The sequence below is a fragment of the Ochlerotatus camptorhynchus genome, unplaced genomic scaffold (assembly GCF_037179485.1).
Source record: "Ochlerotatus camptorhynchus isolate MF236.1 unplaced genomic scaffold, CSIRO-AGI_Acam_v1.1 ptg000639l, whole genome shotgun sequence".
Taxonomy (NCBI): domain Eukaryota; kingdom Metazoa; phylum Arthropoda; class Insecta; order Diptera; family Culicidae; genus Ochlerotatus; species Ochlerotatus camptorhynchus.
In genome coordinates, this window is record NW_027041118.1 from 235,831 (window position 1) to 254,632 (window position 18,802).

The window sequence follows — 18,802 nt, forward strand, 5'->3', positions numbered from 1 at the left end:
TGGATAACACCTGAAGAACGCATGCCGGTAGAAGCATCCGACTCTTGACTGCTTCATACGCCTTACCTTGCAAAGCACGCTGGAGTCTCGCCAGATTCTCCACATCGGTATAGCCACACGCCTTAGTGGAGTTGAGGTACGCACTGTAGAATAGGGGGCCAGTCCTCAGGGTCCCCTGTAAACGGTGGCAAATCCTTCGGCATTACTTGTCTCGCCAACAACTGCTGCTGCGTTGGTGTCACTGGTGGCAACGAGAATAACGGCTGGCTTTGTAAAGATGGATAACCTGCGATAAGTTGTTGAAAAACCGACGAAAGTGATGGCATCGTAGCACTAGTCGACACTGCATTCATCGTTACACCGGGAAACATCCGTGGCTGAGTCATAGCTGGTACCGTATTACAAGCTTGGAGTGCAGGTGCTGGAGGTATGTTCATCGCTGACATCGAGAGTGACGTCATTGCTGGGATCGTATTGCACGCTTGGAATGCTGGAACTGAAGGCATACTCATTGCTGCCATCGACCGCGACGTCATAACTCTACTTTTCGGAATCGCTCCTAGAAAGACGTTGTTTAACCTTAAATTTGTTGGATCGTTGAGTTTCGTTCGGATCCTCTTCAGAAAAAGACGTTGTTTAGCCTTTTTTAAGCTGCAAAGCATATAACTTTTCAAAAGGACGTATGTAACATTGGATAGGAAATTAGAAACCTTGGATAGCAATGACTATGTGAGATTATTAAATGCTATTTAAAAGTTAATGCAATTTTATCAAATCTGTTTGTGCTATTAGTTGGATACAGGGATAGCGTTTAGGAGAAATGTGAAAAATGTCGAGTTTTGCAAACACGGACAAGACTTTTGATAAAACAAAATCATACACCTTTTACTTGTGTACTACTCACATACACCCTGATTGATTCGTCGGTATCACACCTTGATTGTTACATACACCCTGCATGATTCGTCTATTTGACAGATGGGTTTTCACATACGTCAAATCAGATACACCGGTTTTTGTTTTGCAGTGAAGATACGTCGGCAGCTCGAAAAGCATTGAGGAATTGTCGGTTGGTTGGTTTATTTACATAACTACCCAGAGTTGTGAAATAATATCGATGTTAAAAGCGGAGATGAGAGGGTCACCGCATTATCTGCTGTCAGATGTTATACGTTTTGTGTTTTTCGTATTAAGAAAGCGCTGGTCAGATTGGTATGTGAAAATCAATATTAAAGTCAAGATTAAAGTGCAATTTTATTAGAATACTTTTGAAATAATAAACAAGTTGCTCCCGCAAATACAAAAACAAACATACAAACTTGACGCATTTGCTGATTGATAGTGGTTGCTTTATTTTTTCACATACGACGCATCACTGTGAGCGTATCTGCAGTTTTTGTTGACAATAAAAGGGTGTATCAACACCCTTTTAAAAACAATGAAAGAAGGTCACATAGGGCGTTCATTAAATATATTTTCCATAATGCATTACAACTTCAAACCTTGTTTTTCATTAACTCGTAGGAAAAGCATGTATTTTATATTCGGTTAGATGCAAAATATCGATTTGTTTATTTTTGCGACTTGCGTCCTTTTGAAATGTATGCTTGAATTTATTTAAATTCATTTTTTTATTATTATTTTAGTTAATTACATTAAAGTATCCAAAGTATTATTGGTATTATCCAACAAAAAACAAATTCAATAAATGTGATTTAATTTACTTGTAAGTGTTATACGTTTTACTTGGAAACGGGACCTTGTTCTGACGATTGCTCCCAAGTGGACTGCCATAGTGTTGACGTAAGCTGTCAGGCAGAAGCGGGGGTCTAAGATTCTGGGGGGGGGGGGGACGTGCTGTCAAATCAGCCTACTGATCATTCTTGTATGAAACTGGTTCCAAACGTAAACAATCGCTGTAGGTTTCTTATGGCTTGTTTACGTTTGGAACCAGTTATGCGAGGTAGGCGACGATTGTTCGTATTTGACAGCCACCTCCCCCCCCTTGCTAAGATTTTGTGACACACGCTAACTCCAGAGTACCCATTAAGTGAGTATCTTGTACACATTTTAAGATCTGGTTCTAAAATGTAAAAAAATGAGTATTTTCGTAATATTGAAAAATGGGTACTTTTTCCCCTTCTTTGAAAACCTGTTCTGGAATAAAAATGACTAAAAGAGATTCATTATTGATTCAGTGCGAAAGTGACGGCATTTTGCAAGTGCAAATCAGTTGTATTTGACGGGAGTAGAGATTTCTCATAAGATTGGTGTATGTGCATGCGAATAGGATTTTATTCTGACGATCGAGAAAATGGAAGCCCTAAAAAAACAACTGAACCCAGAAGAGTACGGAAAACTGAAAGGTAGAATATTTTTCGTTTATTTTGATTTTTCTGTAATTTATTCAGCATTATCTTGTTTTGTTTCCGGATGCACTGTGTTAGTTTCAGGTTATCTGAATCCTGTTCCATAACGGTGCTGGTGTGGCTCAATACAGCTTTCATTTAAAGCTTTGAAGGCCCACATCCTGTAGTGTCACCCCCAGAAAGCTGGACAAGATAATGACCATTTGCCGGATGTTAAGCCGATGGAAGTAAAGCAAGTGCAGGAGGAAGATAGGATGGACGAGTATCCCATAAAAAATCCCTTCTATTACCGCAGCAAACCGACAAAAGCAAAGCTTTGGGAGCTTGCATCGGCAGCTATCTATAATCTATAGATCAAATATTTCATTGATTTTTGCTGGAATTTTTTTAATAAAGAAAGTGACTTGTTTGATTATTTTAAGTTGAGCTTTGTGTGATGATTTTAAGATGAATTTTGACGTATTTATTATTGATGGTAATGAGTCCTAAAGGCTTGTTTTTTTCTAAAAAATGGGTACTTTTTCCCCATTACCGAAAAACACGATGATTAAAAAATACTCATTTTATGAAGTACTCGTAAAATACTCATTAATGAGTAAAGTTGGTTTTACTCATTTCATGAGTTAAGCCACTTTTCTTTGAAATGGGTACTTTTTTTACTCATTAATGGGTACTTCGGGGTTAGCGTGCAAGCAATGCATTAGGTACACACAGAGAAAAAAAATACACTAAATTTAAGTTCTTTTTACTTAATTTTAGGTAATTATGAGTTTTGCATCCCACTCTCACTTTTTGTTGTTGTCAAAAACGGAACGAGAGATTCGACTTTCTCATGACTATCGTTCAATTGACAAATCCAAGTTTCAATCGGCCACCATGGCGCTGCAATCGCAGCGGTGATAAGTCCGAAATAATGTGTCAAACTGAATACATTTTTGAAATTTCAACCAAAAAACTATTATTTTGTATTTATTCTAGCGAGTTTCTGTCGGAGTCAAAACATGATCCGAGCAAAAAAGTAGTACTCGTAATAATGGTATATAATTCTGAATTTTATCGTGCTTTGTTTCGAAAATATCTTCCAAATAAACAAACATCATCCAGATCACCCGATTCGTCCTCCGACTAAATCTATTGCCACATAAAAATTAATTTCAGTCGGTGTATTAATCAGCAGATTAAATCGTTTTTCGTCTGGTGCTACACCGAGCAATCGGCCTATTTAATAGTTTTTCGTCAATTGATTTAGTCGGTCAACTTTGTCTGTTGTTTAATCGGCAGATGATTTCAAACCTTAACATGTTTTCAGTAATTTATAAGTCTTGAAGTAGCTTTTTATTTAAGAACAATGCATTACGAAATAGTTTTATGCATTTTGTACAAGATTCATCCATGCTGACAAGAAATTTTCATGAAATTACATTGAAATTAAATAATTTTGCAAACAATCAATGAAATTTTCAAGGGCTGTCACAGACTTATCACCGTCGGTTAGTGCTTATTCCTGCCACCAGGCGCGCATGAGTTTAAGTTGGATTTTTCAATAAGCTATTGATGAATCTACGTTACAGTCGGCCAGCAGATGGAAATGATGTGAAAATGATACTGACGTTTTGCTAGCTGTCAAATCATATGGAATATTTTTTAGTACATCATCACTTTTGTGGTTTTGGATTTCAAACCTAGGTGTCGCATGCACTGGTGCAGTTTCGCGTAGATTCATCAATATTAGTGAGTATATGAGATATTCTCAAATTTTGGTCAATTGAACTTAATTTTGGGTAGAAAACACTCACGAGTAAGTAATTATTTTTGCCGTAGTCAAATGTAAACTGCTATAAGCGGTTTACTGAAAATTAGCTAATCGAACGGAACATGGGAGATGAGTGAAAAGAACTTAATTTTGGATAATTTTTCGGTTCCGTGTAGGAAAAACGTCACGATAGAGTGGGGGGGGGGGTAGTTTTTTGCTCGATTTAGCGTGACATACTTAATGCATTGACCCTGAGAGGAATCACCACAATTCATGCATTTAGCTGGCATGTAGCAATTTTTAGTTCCGTGACCCCATCCCTGGCACTTACGGTATTGGGTAAGTTTTTGGAAATTTCCTCCAGTCTTCCTGAGGTGTTCCCACTTTAATCGGACATGGAGCATAAGGCTAGCTTTTTCCAAGGCCTTAAGGTTGTTTAGTTCACTAGACTTGAAGTGAACTAAATAAAAATCATTAGAAATCACGTTGCGCGAATCGCCAGGACAGGATTTCATTTTCATTTTAATGACTTGGAGTGGGACAACTCCAAGTAATTTGACCAGTTCATCTTAGATCTGATCCAGGGATTCACCACTGGGCAGTACTTTCATGACAACCTTGAACACGTTCAGTTTTGGTGTCGTTCGTAAGTAAAAAATTTGTGCTGCTTCTCAGTAAGATACTTGAGAAGACATTTAAATCCGTCCAAGGTTTCAGCCATTCGATATTCACCCCGACGTCCAATTTGTAGTGAAAATTTAACTTTCACGAAGTTCAAAAGTTCCATGCGAAGAGCATAGAAATCGGAAGTGGTTATCACAATAGGGGGAATCTTTTCCTTCTTGGCATTAAGCCGGGAAAGTTTACTAGAATTTTTCTTGGATGATGGATCATTCTCATCATCCGTGAGCAAATCAAATTGATTACTCAAATTAATTTCATCAGAAGGGGGATCAAGAGTTTGCCCCTTTCTTCTGCGTTTAGGCGCCATGGCGGCAGTAAATTTTTATCCAAATCGACTTTCAAGCAGATTACTATAAGAATCTGAAGGATCGAAGTGGAATTTTTCAAATCGATATCCAAGAAGGATTACCAAGGTCCAAACAAGGAACGAAGAGGAATAAGAGTTGAAACAAGTAGAAATTTTACAGGTAGAGCACTGAAAAGCGCTGTTCAAATTTGTTGTAGCTATATGCCTTGTTCAGACTGGAGAGTTATAACATGTTATAACGGTTGTCAAATAATTGCAACACAGATACCACCATCAAGATAGCGCTATAACATGTTATAACTCTGTAGTCTGAACGTACTATTAGGTAGTAGTAACACTTCCTTCAGCAAAAAAGTAAATAGATCCAAGAGAGCATGATGCGGACAGAAAAATCTATCATTTTTCGCATCTGCTTGCATCGAGCATCATCTTTTTGCAGGAAATCGTCAGAATCGTCATCAACCTTCTTTCTATCTACTCAGCGTGTGCGCAGCTAACCACAGCAAAACAAAATCTTTCCTGCATCGCAGATAAAGGGTGATACGGTCAAAATTTGGTCAAGGGAAAACGCGTGTAAATCGGTGAAATCGTTTATTTAAAAAATCAAATTAAATTTCTTTCTCAAGTTCAATTAGTATAAAATTCAGGAAAAATATTCAGTTAGGCTTCCGCTTTTCCAAATCCGAATTGCCGGGCCTTACGCTTGACCCCTGCCATCAAATTTTGTACAGCCACCTTGTCCACCTTCTTCGCCGCAGAAAGCCAGTTTGCCTTGAACTGCTGCTCGCCCTTAGCAGTTTTTTTGGTCTTCTTTAGGTTCCGCTTGACAATAGCCCAGTATTTCTCAATTGGGCGGAGCTCTGGCGTGTTGGGAGGGTTCTTGTCCTTGGGAACCACCTGCACGTTGTTGGCGGCGTACCACTCCATGGCCTTTTTACCGTAATGGCAAGATGCCAAATCCGGCCAAAACAGTACGGAACAACCGTGTTTCTTCAGGAAAGGCAGCAGACGTTTATTCAAACACTCTTTCACGTAAATTTCTTGGTTGACAGTCCCGGAAGCTATGAAAATGCTGCTTTTCAAGCCACAGGTACAGATGGCTTGCCAAACCAGATATTTCTTTGCGAACTTTGACAGTTTCATGTGCTTGAAAACATCTGCTACCTTTCCCCTTCCTTTTGCCGTATAAAACTCCTGTCCCGGAAGCTGCTTGTAGTCGGCTTTGACGTAGGTTTCGTCGTCCATTACCACGCAGTCAAACTTCGTCAGCATCGTCGTGTACAGCCTCCGGGATCGCGCTTTGGCCGTCGTATTTTGTTTATCATCGCGATTTGGAGTCACTACCTTCTTGTAAGTCGATAGTCCGGCTCGTTTTTTGGCTCGATGCACGGTTGTAGACGATACACTCAGCTTATTTGCGGCATCTCGGAGAGAGAGGTTAGGGTTTCGCTTGAAACTACCGGCAACTCTCTTTGTCGTATCAGCGGCTTCCGGTTTTCGGTTTCCCCCCGATCCAGACTTCCTGGCTGTCGACAAACGTTCCCCAAACACTTTAATTACATTTGTAACGGTTGATTTGGCAACTTTTAGCGATTTTGCCAACTTTGCGTGCGAGTAGCTCGGATTTTCGCGATGCGCGAGCAAAATTTTGATACGCTGCTCTTCTTGCTTGGACGGCATTTTGACAACTGAAGAGTGAATTCCAAAATCAAAATAGGAGCAACATTCTACACACACACACCTTCAAAATGAGGGGTGTTCAGGTTTTTTAAATGCAAAATTGAAAGAAATACGTCAAGTTGATATTGACCAAATTTTGACCGTATAACCCTTTAGTCACCCCCTCGGTAAAACATTAGAAAAGTTTTTTAAATAGGGGGCTGACAAAATCGGGTCATTACTGTATATGTCTCCAGAGGGATAAACTTGGTTCCCTTATTATTCTCAAGAACTGACATCTATTAAATTGACCTGAAAAAGAACTGGCATCACTTATGAGTTTGAAATGCAGTGGCTTGCTTAACGCTTCAGTGGCGCCACCTTGGCAAATTTATTTGCAACCTTATTTGCGAAGAATGTGATTGTGAGTCTTATGTCTGTTTGTCTGTGGTTGTACTATTTGCACCGACGAACCGACATGCCACTGAAGCATTTCGTTTGACCGCAATTCGATTTGTTAAATGAGCGATTTGATCTGTCCAACGGGCGATCAGATCTGTCAAACGAGGTGAGACGCAAACCAAGTCAATATAAATTTTATGTGTGTTCGTGTCCTTGCTCATGATATGTCGCGATCGGATGAGTAGATGGCGGTGGTGTTTAACGTATTTTTAATACGGCGTCTTGGGCAAGCTTTTGAAAGTAGCTTCAATCAGCTGTCACGTCGGTTCGTCGGTGCAATTTGTACGGAAAGTCGGGGAAATTACGGCTTCGGCACTTCTTTACCTAGTATCGAATGAAATGAAGTCCTTGAGCACCGACTTTTTGCATGAAGGCGCATTATATTCCAGCCAGAACATCGTTTTGCAAAAAAATTAACTTCATTTAGCCCCCGACGATAATAGGTAAAGAAATGCCGAAGCCGTGATTTCCTCTAACCTAGATTTTTTAGTTCGACCCGTAACTTGAATTAACATCCATACCTCTCACGCCAAAGTCACGAGTTGAATTCTCATCCCGGACAACTCACGAATGACCCAAGAGCAGGTTTGAAAAAGCTCATTACTACTGAAATGCTACTTTCGAAATTATGAAACTATGAGATAGGGGAAATGGATGTAATGTCGGCCTGAATGCCCTTAATTTGGGCCCATACATAAATTTAGCAATCGACTAAATTTTCAATAGCGACCAAAAATATCCATTAGTACCGTCCTAATGACGTGTTCATCTAGATAAAATTGATAAATAGCAGATTTTTAGCGATAGGCCCAACCTTAAATCCATAGGCCAACATTAGAGCCATTTCCCGTATTATTATAATATTTTTTATATGTAAGATTCAAGAAAAGGAGGTAAAGTTTGTGTATGACACATAAAACCTGTAAATTTTGCTTTCAGAGTGTCACAATTAGCTATTTTAGCTGTAATGAGTTATCGTGATGTGTGAGTACAGTAGAACCCCGTTAGTTTCAATAGCTAGAACGGCAATTAAACGGTGCTCTTTTATAATTTTTTTAACTGGTGCCATCACATAGGTGTCCAATGAAGTTTCGCACATTTGTAGGGGTACCAGTTAAACAAATTCTTAATGCGCGCTGTTTAATTGCAATTTTAGCTGTTCAAACTAACGTGGTTCTACGGTACCATTCGTTATAGTCAATCGCTAGTTGTGGCACTCTGGAAGCGAAATTGACAGGTTTTAAGTGTCATACGCATACTTTACCTCCTCTTCTTGCATCTTACATATAAAAACCTATAAAAACTATTATTATATTATTTATAAGTTTCATAATTTCAAAAAGTAGCATTTTAACTGAAATAAGCATATTCAAGCCTGTCCAAGAGTGACTAAAAAAAAAGGTATGGGGCCATCCAATAATTACGTTATCACTTAGGGGGTGGGTACATTATCTTACGTTTTCTTATCTGGGAGGGAGGGAGTCTTAGAAATATCTTACGTAAGAATGATGAAGTCATATACCCGGGTGGGGGGCTGGTGTTTTGAAAATCCCACCCAAGTGCTTGAGTAATTATTACATGACCATACACTATTAAAATAAGTGATTTTTTGAAATTATAAAACTCCCAGTAAGTAAGTAGAAACTGCTATTAGCTATTATTGCTATTGTTGATAGTGATCGATCGAAAAAAACCTATGCTGTCAAATAGAATTCTTCTTAATCGAAATTGATTTCGCCTGCGTTGTGATGATCCCATTCCTTTCGTACGCAAGGCTACAGACAAAGAAATAAATCTGAACGATCAACGGAAATGAAGTCAAAATCCCTACTCTTTACGTTCCCCTAAGGCAAGAAACAGCAACCCAAAGCATACCAACCAACATGAAGAAACTTTTTTAAACTTTAGTAGTAGGTATGTACATGCAACTCTCTAAATACTCACCATCCCAACCGGAACAAACTTCTCCAGCAGTTCCTCCGTGTCGCTGTTGTTCGCTAGCATCTCCGCCTTGACGACGTTGGCGAGCAGTTTCTCCGCGAACATCTTGCTTCCGCGCCACACAACCGTCGACTTCCTCCACCACCGCTGCTAGAGCACCGTCGTCGCCGCGGTCGTCGTCGTCGTCTTCGCTGCCTCTGCTGTTGCTGCTGCTGATGCAGTTCGTTATACCCAGCTTCCTTCCTCCCTCCTCGTCGACGACCCACCAGTCGTTGCTGCTGTTGGTGCTGAATGCTTCTTCTTTCAAGGTTGACTTCTTGCTGTGGTTGATGCACGTACCACCCCACCACTACCGCCCGGACCACCGCCAATTTCCGTCGCCAACCACCGTTCTTATTCGGTTCGATTCGCTGTTTCACTGTTGCTTTTGCCTTTTCCTCTGTCGCTTGGGCTTTCACCGGCAGCGGCCGCAGAGATGGAATTTGCGAAACAAAACAACTCAACTGATCTGGTCGGTCGGTCGGTCGGTCGGTCGTCGAGAGCACAGAGATGATCGCGAACGAGTATATTGAGAAGAGGAAAGGAAACAATCGGAAAGATGAGAAAAAGGGAAAACTTGGATAAATGTGACGCTGTTGGGAACTGGAAAACCGTGAAACATGTAACTGCGATTGTCTTCTGATGTCGGTTTCGATTCGGGTGGCTTTCAGTTTGATCGAGGTGTATCCTTTGGGCATGGCACAGGTTTCTTCTGAGATTATTTTAATCAATTGATTGGACTTTTAATCCAATATAAAACAATGGATTAAATAAAGTAAAAAACGGACACTTATCCTTACGCGGAGAGGAATTAAAATCCAATTAAACTGCCTCGATCTAAAGAATAGTTCGAAGTTTTTGCGATAGCGGGACGCGGAAGAAAAACTAAGAATTCAATTTCCGTCTCCAGCTCAAGTGACTTCGGGTGCGCCGATTATAACCTAATTTGCACGGTTCGCTCTCTTCAAGGATACTCCACTTCCGGAGTGCTCTAGTTTGTCGAAGGATTTCACTTCGCATTATCGGCTCTCACAATTCCAATCAGTCCCTCAAACACTTCACCAATGATACACCAGGTCACCGAACCGTCCCTGCCACTGCCAGCTACAAATTCCTTTGGAAATGCGATATAATTTCTCCATCTTGACGACGAGCTCGTTCACTCGCATACACACTACAGCAGCAGCGGGACATTCCGTTTCCGTTCGACTCCGAAACGGAAGTGCCTTTCGACGTAAATTCCAGCACTTCCGCCGGAGGACCACTCCGGCCACCACCCGAAACCGATGCACCGACTTTCGACGGACGCGAATGTTATTGTTTCACCCGGTTCTGGTCGATATTTACCAATAAGAAAGCGATTTAATGCGGGCTGCTCAATTTTGGCGTACATTGAAGACCTTTATTTTGGATTTGGGACTGAACACAGTCGTGGGAAATATTTTGACAGCTCGACTCGCATCATCGCCAGTGTGCGTGACGTCGTGCGATAGGTGATGATGATGCTTTCGATGCTTTCGGATTGCAAGGCCTATCAAGTTCGAGAGGTTACTGAAACCTGTAGAGCTTTTTAGTACAGAAACGAAGCTTTTCTGCACTGGAAAAAATATATAAGCAGGGGTGGCAGGGACACGCAATACAAAGAACGTTAAAATGCAATCAAAAGTAATTAGAGTAATTAATGCGTTTTGAAGTAAATTGTACTGACGGTAATTAAAATTAACTATCCGTACTTAATGTAATTAAAAGTATTGACGTCTATAAAATAATTAATAACTCGTGATAGCAAAAGTGGTTATCGGTGATGAACCAGCCTACGGCTGAAAATCTTCTAAATAAAGAGAAGAAATATAGTAAGTGTGGTAAGATTCTCGGCATTTGGAACCCAACGAGGAAATTTGAAACCTCCATTACACCTTGATGGCTGACTGGTTGATGGTTGTGACAAATAAACCCAACAAACAATCGTCGATTGAAGAAACGACTTCTTGGCCATTTTATTCAACTGCATGCTTAATAGTACTTGTACTATTTTTAATAATAACTTCTGTTCAGGCTTTGTTCACACAAATCTGGAGAATTTATTCAACGAAAACATTGAACTACTGGTGTTGTATAAGGTATGTCGAGAAGCTTTTATTCGACTTATATGAGTTGTAACAGAGTTTATACGATAAAATTTTGGATTATCATCATTAGACATCACTGCTTCCTTAAAACAGTGATGCTCTGTATACGCTTGATTCTCATGTGAAGTAACGTTTAATTAGACATTATTATACATTTATTAAACGATTATTCAACTGTGGGAAAATTAACCCGAAAATAAGAGGACAGACAGGGGGGACAGGGACAAGGGAAGGGTGTGTGTGTGTTTCTTAAGTGTATTGTATTACAATATTGCTGACCTGGCTCGCACCACACAGATATTAGAAAATTTATTAAATACTTATACATGCCGTTGTATGGGAATCGAACCATGTACCTTCCCGATCACCAGCCGCTTGCCTTGTCATCTGAGCTATCCTAGAATTCATCATATGGGCAACTCAATAATGTATAGAAGCTTGCATGAAAGTAAATACCTATCAGCACTCCTGATCGCAACTCTAGCTCCTTCAAGGCCCTGTGGGAATGATTAATTCATTCATCGTTGTTTTAAATGAGACCAATGTTGCCTCTTCACATCTCCAAGTCGAAAGAAAGGATGCTCGGTTATATTTTAAACTAGATCAATGCATTCATTATCGTGAGTCATGTGATCGATGATTACTATTTAAATTAATTATGTTCTACACAAATAAAAAAAGGGTTGAGCCTGGGATTGAACTCACGACCTTCTGATTGGAAAGCGGAAACGGTAACCACTACTCTACTGATTTCGCCTTGTTGTAAGACTGAATCAGTATTGTCGAATAATGAATCTAATACGTCGTTTATAAAGCATTTACAAATCATGTGATTACAACATGGAAGCATAGTGGTATAAGAGCTATTATGCTGACTGTATTCACCTTTATTCAGCAATATTGTAAAGTAAAGTAATGCAATGAAATCTAATAATGGAGCTAGAAAACATTTATAAGACGTTTAATAAAGCATTTTATTCAATCAATTGAAAACAATCGAATAAAAGCGACAATGTATGTGCAAATTACACTTATTCAGTTTGTCAACTTCTGGTTCTGAATAAGGAAAACAGTCAACGTTTATAAAGCTTTTAATAAGGAAATTAATCATATCAGAGCAAACGGCGGAATAAAGACGCATCTATCGATCTCAATGACCTTTTTTCAGCACATAATTCGACATCCTGTTTTATTCAGGATTGTACACTGTTATACAGCATTTATTCAATGTGTATGCTTATTTGTGACTTTGAATTGTTTGTTGGGAATATTGAATTAATGCATGAATAGATTTACAGATTTGCCAATCGTTTAAAAGCTCACCAACAGCAGCCGTGGACATCAAGGATTAGCCTCGGGATTAGCAAGCAACAACGAAATAAGTACATCCCAGATGGCATGGAATCGAAACCAGAAATTTTGTAGGTACACAGCAAAAAAAAATGTAATATCAATCAATGTAATTCAAGCTGATGTATGAAATAATGATGTAATAGCAAAAATCAGATACAATATTACATCAATGGATGTAATTTTGTTCGCAAAATCGATGTACATCGTACAACGTTATATTACACAACCGATGGATTGACCTGGTTGCAGCAGTTTGGATGTAATATTCAACAACTTTTTTTCTGTGTAAAAAAACACAAATAACCAAATATATCAGTACAGTCAACTTTCGCTCGTTGCACGGAACCGAAAAATTACTCAAAATTAAGTTATTTTCACTCATCTTCCATGTTCCGTTCAATAAGCTAATTTTCAGTAAACCGCTTAAGGTAGTTTACATATGACCAACCGGTGAACACTCGTGTTTATTTCAGTTACCGTGTGGACGTTATTTGTGATGAATCCCGGTCCCTTTCAAATTGTATCATTATTTATGTACGGTCCATATATTTGAAATGACGTTTCACATTCATCTAGTGATAGCCGATTTTCATTCGAATTATCGATTAATCGATTAACGAACCGAAAAGTAAAATATTTGCAATCGGTTATATCATGCCGATATAAGCATTAACTTCTCCAGAGGATCATCACCCATCGTTTCAAGCATGTGCTGCACTCTCATTGGTGGAAAAATGGCAGCACAACGAACAAAAAAAAAAATCGATTAGTTGTTAATCGAGTAATTAAAAAATGGGACATCTCTGATTTTGGTGTGTTTGTTTTGAGCGCAAAATTTCATCTCTACCGAGGGGGAAGCAAAACCACAAAATTACCTAGAATACGAGGGGTATTCAATGGATGAAAGGGACCGTGAAAGAGGACACTAAAATATAAAGTTTTTCTTCCGACAGTTTCATCTTAGTATTCATCTTTGATATGACTACGGCAAAAATAATTACCTACTCGTGAGAATTTTCTACCCAAAATTAAGTTAAATTGACTCAAATTTTGGAATATCTTATGAACACACTAGCTTGGGGGTGCATTACTCGTAAATTCGAGGGGTTGGTCACTCTACACAGTGTGCCAAAATCAAACTTAGGCACACCCGGGTGCAGTCATTGGCGTTGTTTGGCACCCATGGTTACAATTTTTATGATCTTTTAAGTTACTGGCAACACTGAACTTTTTCTGCGCCTGCGCAGTGTGCATGTGCCAAAATTTATTATTGATGTTGCCAGGAGTGACTAAGAGTAGTCAAATTATTTTCAAAACAACCGTGAATCTCCACCAAGTCTCGCCATGGATTGTCAAAATCGTTACATCCATGACGGCAATCGCATCCACATTTCCTCCCAGAAGAAGAACAGCTGACAGCGGTATCTTGACCTGACCGAGGTTTCCGGCCACGGCTACATGAACTAGCGATGCAGCTCCAACGGCTGCGGCTGCTTCCAATGCTGCTGCTTCCAATGCTGCTGCTGGTCCGGCTTTTTTTGACGAATTTTAGAGGAGATGGACCAGCAGAAGGAACAGCAGCAGCAGCATTGGAAGGAGCCGCAGCCGTGGGAGCTGCTTCGCTAATTCGGGTAGCCGTGGCCGACGCTGGAAATCTCGGTCTGGTCACGACAAGCGGTGCTTGAGTTTTAATCGGAAGGTCCAAACAAAAACTATACCATTCAACCATTGGAACTGCTCGAATACATCCATGGCGGTGGCTGCTACACCAACCATTCCATCGTCCAACATTTAATGTTGGAGGACCGTCTTGGCAAAATCTCAAATAGTTCAACAAATTATTTTTACTCTCCTTCCTTTTTGCACTTCTAACTAACACAATAAGAAATTATAATTAACCACTTCATTCGAGCAGATAAAATGACGTTTACTACCACTCGAACTTTGAAATGAAACATTATTTTGAAATTTTTTCTTTTAGGCCGTACGCAATGCTGAGTTTCAAAATTGTTTTAAACAACTCGTCAATTCTATAATTTGAAACTGTCAAAAATAAAACTGCAAGACGATCAGCGCAACGCACAGTTCTAAAAGATGTTTGTAATCATCAAGTTCCATATACTTTACTGTTCTCTATGAAGTTCTCCGTTTTTTGTTTGTGAAGCTCTTCGAAACATCTTTAACGCATCCAAAGAAATTTGAAACAGAGTTCCATTCGTGTTTCAAACTCGCTCAGAAATAAAACAGAATAGTCGAGCAGTTGCAAATCTGGTGCAAAATAGTGCTCGAATAATGAAACTGCAACTCAGCATTGCGAGAGGTGCGTTTCTGTTCTAGTTTCAAATTGAAACAGTCCTTATAAAATACAACAGCATTGCGAACGGCAGAGCCTCGAGAAAAGCAGCCAAAATTTGTGCGTTTCATAAAAAAAATAGAAATTAGTTGGTCCAGTTTTGTGAAATCGCTGGTAGAAAGTCACGCCAAAACTGCTTGACAAAGTGGTCAATTACGAATAAAAAAAAATATACGCAGGAAAATGAAAATACTTTCTTTTCTCAGAAAAAGAAGCTTCCGCTCTTTCAAAGCAATCTTCTTGGAGGAGAAGCACAGCTTCATAATGAACGGGAGTTTTGTACATTTCAGTGCCAACATTTCAAAGGGGCGTAATTGCATTTGTAAACAATGACTTTAGCCATCAATTTCTCGCGAATGAAATCTTACCTCTTCAAAATAACAATGCTAGCTGGTAGAGGAAACATTCCTCTACCTAATGATGTCATTATTTTTCATGAGTGAGCTTTTATTCGCGAGAAATCGATGGCTAAAGCCATTGTTTACAAATGCAATTACGCCCCTTTGAAATGTTGGCACTGATTTGTGATCGATCGCACTGTGGTTGTACTTCATGATGACGTTCACTGCCAGGGCTAAGCTCGGGAACTCGACCAATCCGGAGGAGGAACTTTCCTATTTCAGCGGGAACATTCGCACTTGCGACGGGTGACAGTCCTTGGTGGTGAATGCAGTCAGCAGCAGATCCTTGGACGGCATACGGGTGGGGTATTGAAGAAGTGGAGAATGCGATTTTTGCTGGCCTGGGAAGCGATTGTTCTTGGAGGCGCTGTAGACCTGGAAGGTGATCGAATTGTCTGGCAGGGTGTATGGTTTGATGGACTCTGACAAGTATTTCTGCTTGGAAAAATGGCTGGTCTGTTTCGGGTCAGCGGTGCGTCCTTCATCAGTCCGACGTGTGTTCCGGTCGGTGTTGCTTTCCAGTTTTCCGACGGATGATATTCGGACGGTGAAAAATTCGGTGCAAATCCGTTTCCTCCGCCGGCTCCCAGAAGGGTTGGTTGACTAATGATTGACATTTGTTGTGCGGGGTCGGCCTTCCGCCGAAGATGAAACTCGTCCGTTGCAGACATCCTTGGAGACGGATGCATCCAGTGTGTAGTCCCAACTGGAGTCCGTGTAGTTTTTGAAAACATTGAAAAACAAAACAAAAACAAGAGCTGTTAAAATACCGGGTTGCCAAACAAGGCATTATTCACAAGCAATCAAAAGTCAGGTCAATGATTTTTTGGCACTGTCGGTACAGCTCCGGCACACTGAGGTACACTGAGAAAAAAGTTGGCGCAAAACAAGTGTGTAGAGTGACCACCCCTTGCGTAAATTTATGATGTGAGTAGGTGCACTTTTACTCACTTTTGAGTAAACGACGTCCTCGCGCAGAGCGAGTCAAACCCACTCTGTGATATTTTCCATTTGTTTTATTTGTTTGGATAAAAAATGGAAATTACCTGCTCCAGATTCATTTAACAGAAGTAGAAGACGACTGAAAATTGTCTCCGCCTACAATTCCTACTTACCTTAATACATTTCAGTCGGTGTTCTACAATAATTTCGCCGTTTCTTAGAGCGTTTGCTCCGACACGGCTGGCATTTTTTTCTAAGTCCCGGATTTGGCTGACAGAGTTTGACATTTCTCGTTTACTCAGATTTTGACAACCTAATGCATCAGACGAAATTGAGTAAGATCGACTCACCCGGTGAGTAAGCTGAAGTAATCGTGTTAAAAGTCAATATGAATGTGTACTTGAACATCCAAGTGTTTAAACACCGAAATCAAATGTGTGAAATTTTTTGAGTGTAGCTTCCCTTCTGACCGATATGAGTAGATCCTACTATAATTTGGTGTTTTGAAATATCGTGTTTTAGATTTTAGAACATTGGCCATAGCGGGCCATAGTTCTAAAATAATGTTAAATTCGTATCAAGGATAACTATACACTGTACCAAACCACCGTCCTTTGTTTGAATGAAACCTCAGACCATTCTAATCGAAACATCGAAATCGCCCTTTCGAATGATAGCTGCAACCGGATGACGGTTGATTTAAAATCAGATGATTTTCCACTCAAATACAGGATGAACATTGTTATGAAAAAGGATAGGGCCTTCAGTTGGAATGCCTAATGCTCTCTGCAGAATGATAGTCATGTTAAATTGAAATGCATATAGTATTGGTTCAGCCCGACGAGGGCAACTCTATCTACGATGCAGAAAAGATTGTGTTTTGCTGTGGCTAGCTGCACGCACGCTGAGTAGATAGAGGAAAGGTTTATGTCAATTTTTAAGATTTCCTGCTAAAAGATGAAGCACGATGCAAGTAGATGCGAGAAATGAAAGATGATTTTTCGAAGATTGATTCGCTAGTGTGAGATTTTTTGAGCATCTAGAATTGAGATTTAGATGTGTCGCCCCCCTCGGTTCAGCCCCTTAACACAAATCATTCAAAACGATGATGTAAATAATTCTGTAGAACGTCATTTGCTGCTCTGAGAAGACAAACGAGGTGGAAGCATAGCAATCGATATCAGAGGTGTTACGAACGTAAAGCGTGGAAACCGTAAATTGTCTATTTCGTGGTGGAGGAAGTTTCCTCTACCAACACTACATTTTTGTATCCATGATGAATGTCTGTTCATGGCTTTTCAATATGGAAATGTCAACAATCATATTAATAATCTAATCTAAAGCATTTGCGTGTCATCCTATCCTTAAATTGTTGTCCTCTGAGCCCAGTATGTTTTCCAGCTAATTTTCAAATTAATATCATCCTTTATTTGGAAGACAGTCATATGGATGCTCATCAGTTAATGACGAATTCGACAGTGAGCATTCATAAGGGCGTATACGCGATGATCGATTCTCTTCATCGATTTTCTCTTTTGTTAATAACTCGCTAGATTTAACGTTTGTCGGTGCGTTTGCTGTTGCTTTTGATAGTCAATGCAACCTGTTACAACTCTACATTGAACAAATTCTACAAAATTGTTTCGCTTAGCTGTAGCAATGCAAAGAGAAAATCGATGAAGAGAATCGATCATCGCTTATACGCCCTTATGCATGCTCACTGTCGAATTCAACCATAAGGAAATCATCCGAAATTCGACAGAAAATTGTTAAAGGGCTCGAGCAATACAATAATCAGTCGAAGTATTGCGGATGTTTTAGTTCAGTGTAGGAGAGACGGGTATCAAAATTGATTCATTCGGTGAATATGCGGAATATTTATGCTTTTGATTTATTTAAATATTAAGGCTATAATGAGAGAGAGAGAGAGAAGGATTAGTGATTTCCATTTAATTCCACTACCTTATTTGCTCATCCTTGACAGATACGCATATTTCGTCTGAAATGTGCAGACTTCTTCAGTGTCTTGTACTAATACTCGACTGAAGAAAAATATCGCATTTACTAGCCAAATAAATTCATCGGATTGAAGAAAACCATCGCATCGCGTCACAAGGACGTAGCATTTCTGAAGAAATGCCAAAAATATAAGGTTATACCTATAAGCCATAGGATTAAGGTACGGACACCCACCCCACCCAGCGTAGTAAAGAGGATGGAAGCAGAGTTCATCAAGGATAGCATCAGACGGCAAACTGGACATGAAGGTTTTGGAATGTTATTATCTACATCTCAAATTGGCCAAGGAGTATCAAATTAAATTCCAGGAGTTTCTGTCTAGGACCAAGGTAGCAGAGGAGTGCGAATCGGATAGAAAGCGGAAGCTGCAGGATAGGAAGCTAAACAGACT

At 39.8% G+C, this 18,802-nt stretch overlaps 1 protein-coding gene across 2 annotated transcripts in view; it reads right to left on the bottom strand.

Annotated features, from left to right (window-relative positions):
• The window catches only part of Atac3 (Ada2a-containing complex component 3), a 215,746-nt gene extending 205,114 nt beyond the window's left edge, over positions 1–10,632 (bottom strand). For both annotated transcript variants that reach the window (XM_065237690.1, XM_065237689.1), the window contains exons 1-2: positions 10,562–10,632; positions 9,179–9,683 (exon numbers count right to left, since the gene is read on the bottom strand). In XM_065237690.1, coding sequence (XP_065093762.1) covers positions 9,179–9,280 — 102 coding nt within the window. In that variant the 5' untranslated portion in view covers positions 9,281–9,683; positions 10,562–10,632. The remainder of the gene's footprint in view (positions 1–9,178; positions 9,684–10,561) is intronic.
• Between the last annotated feature and the right edge of the window lie 8,170 nt (positions 10,633–18,802).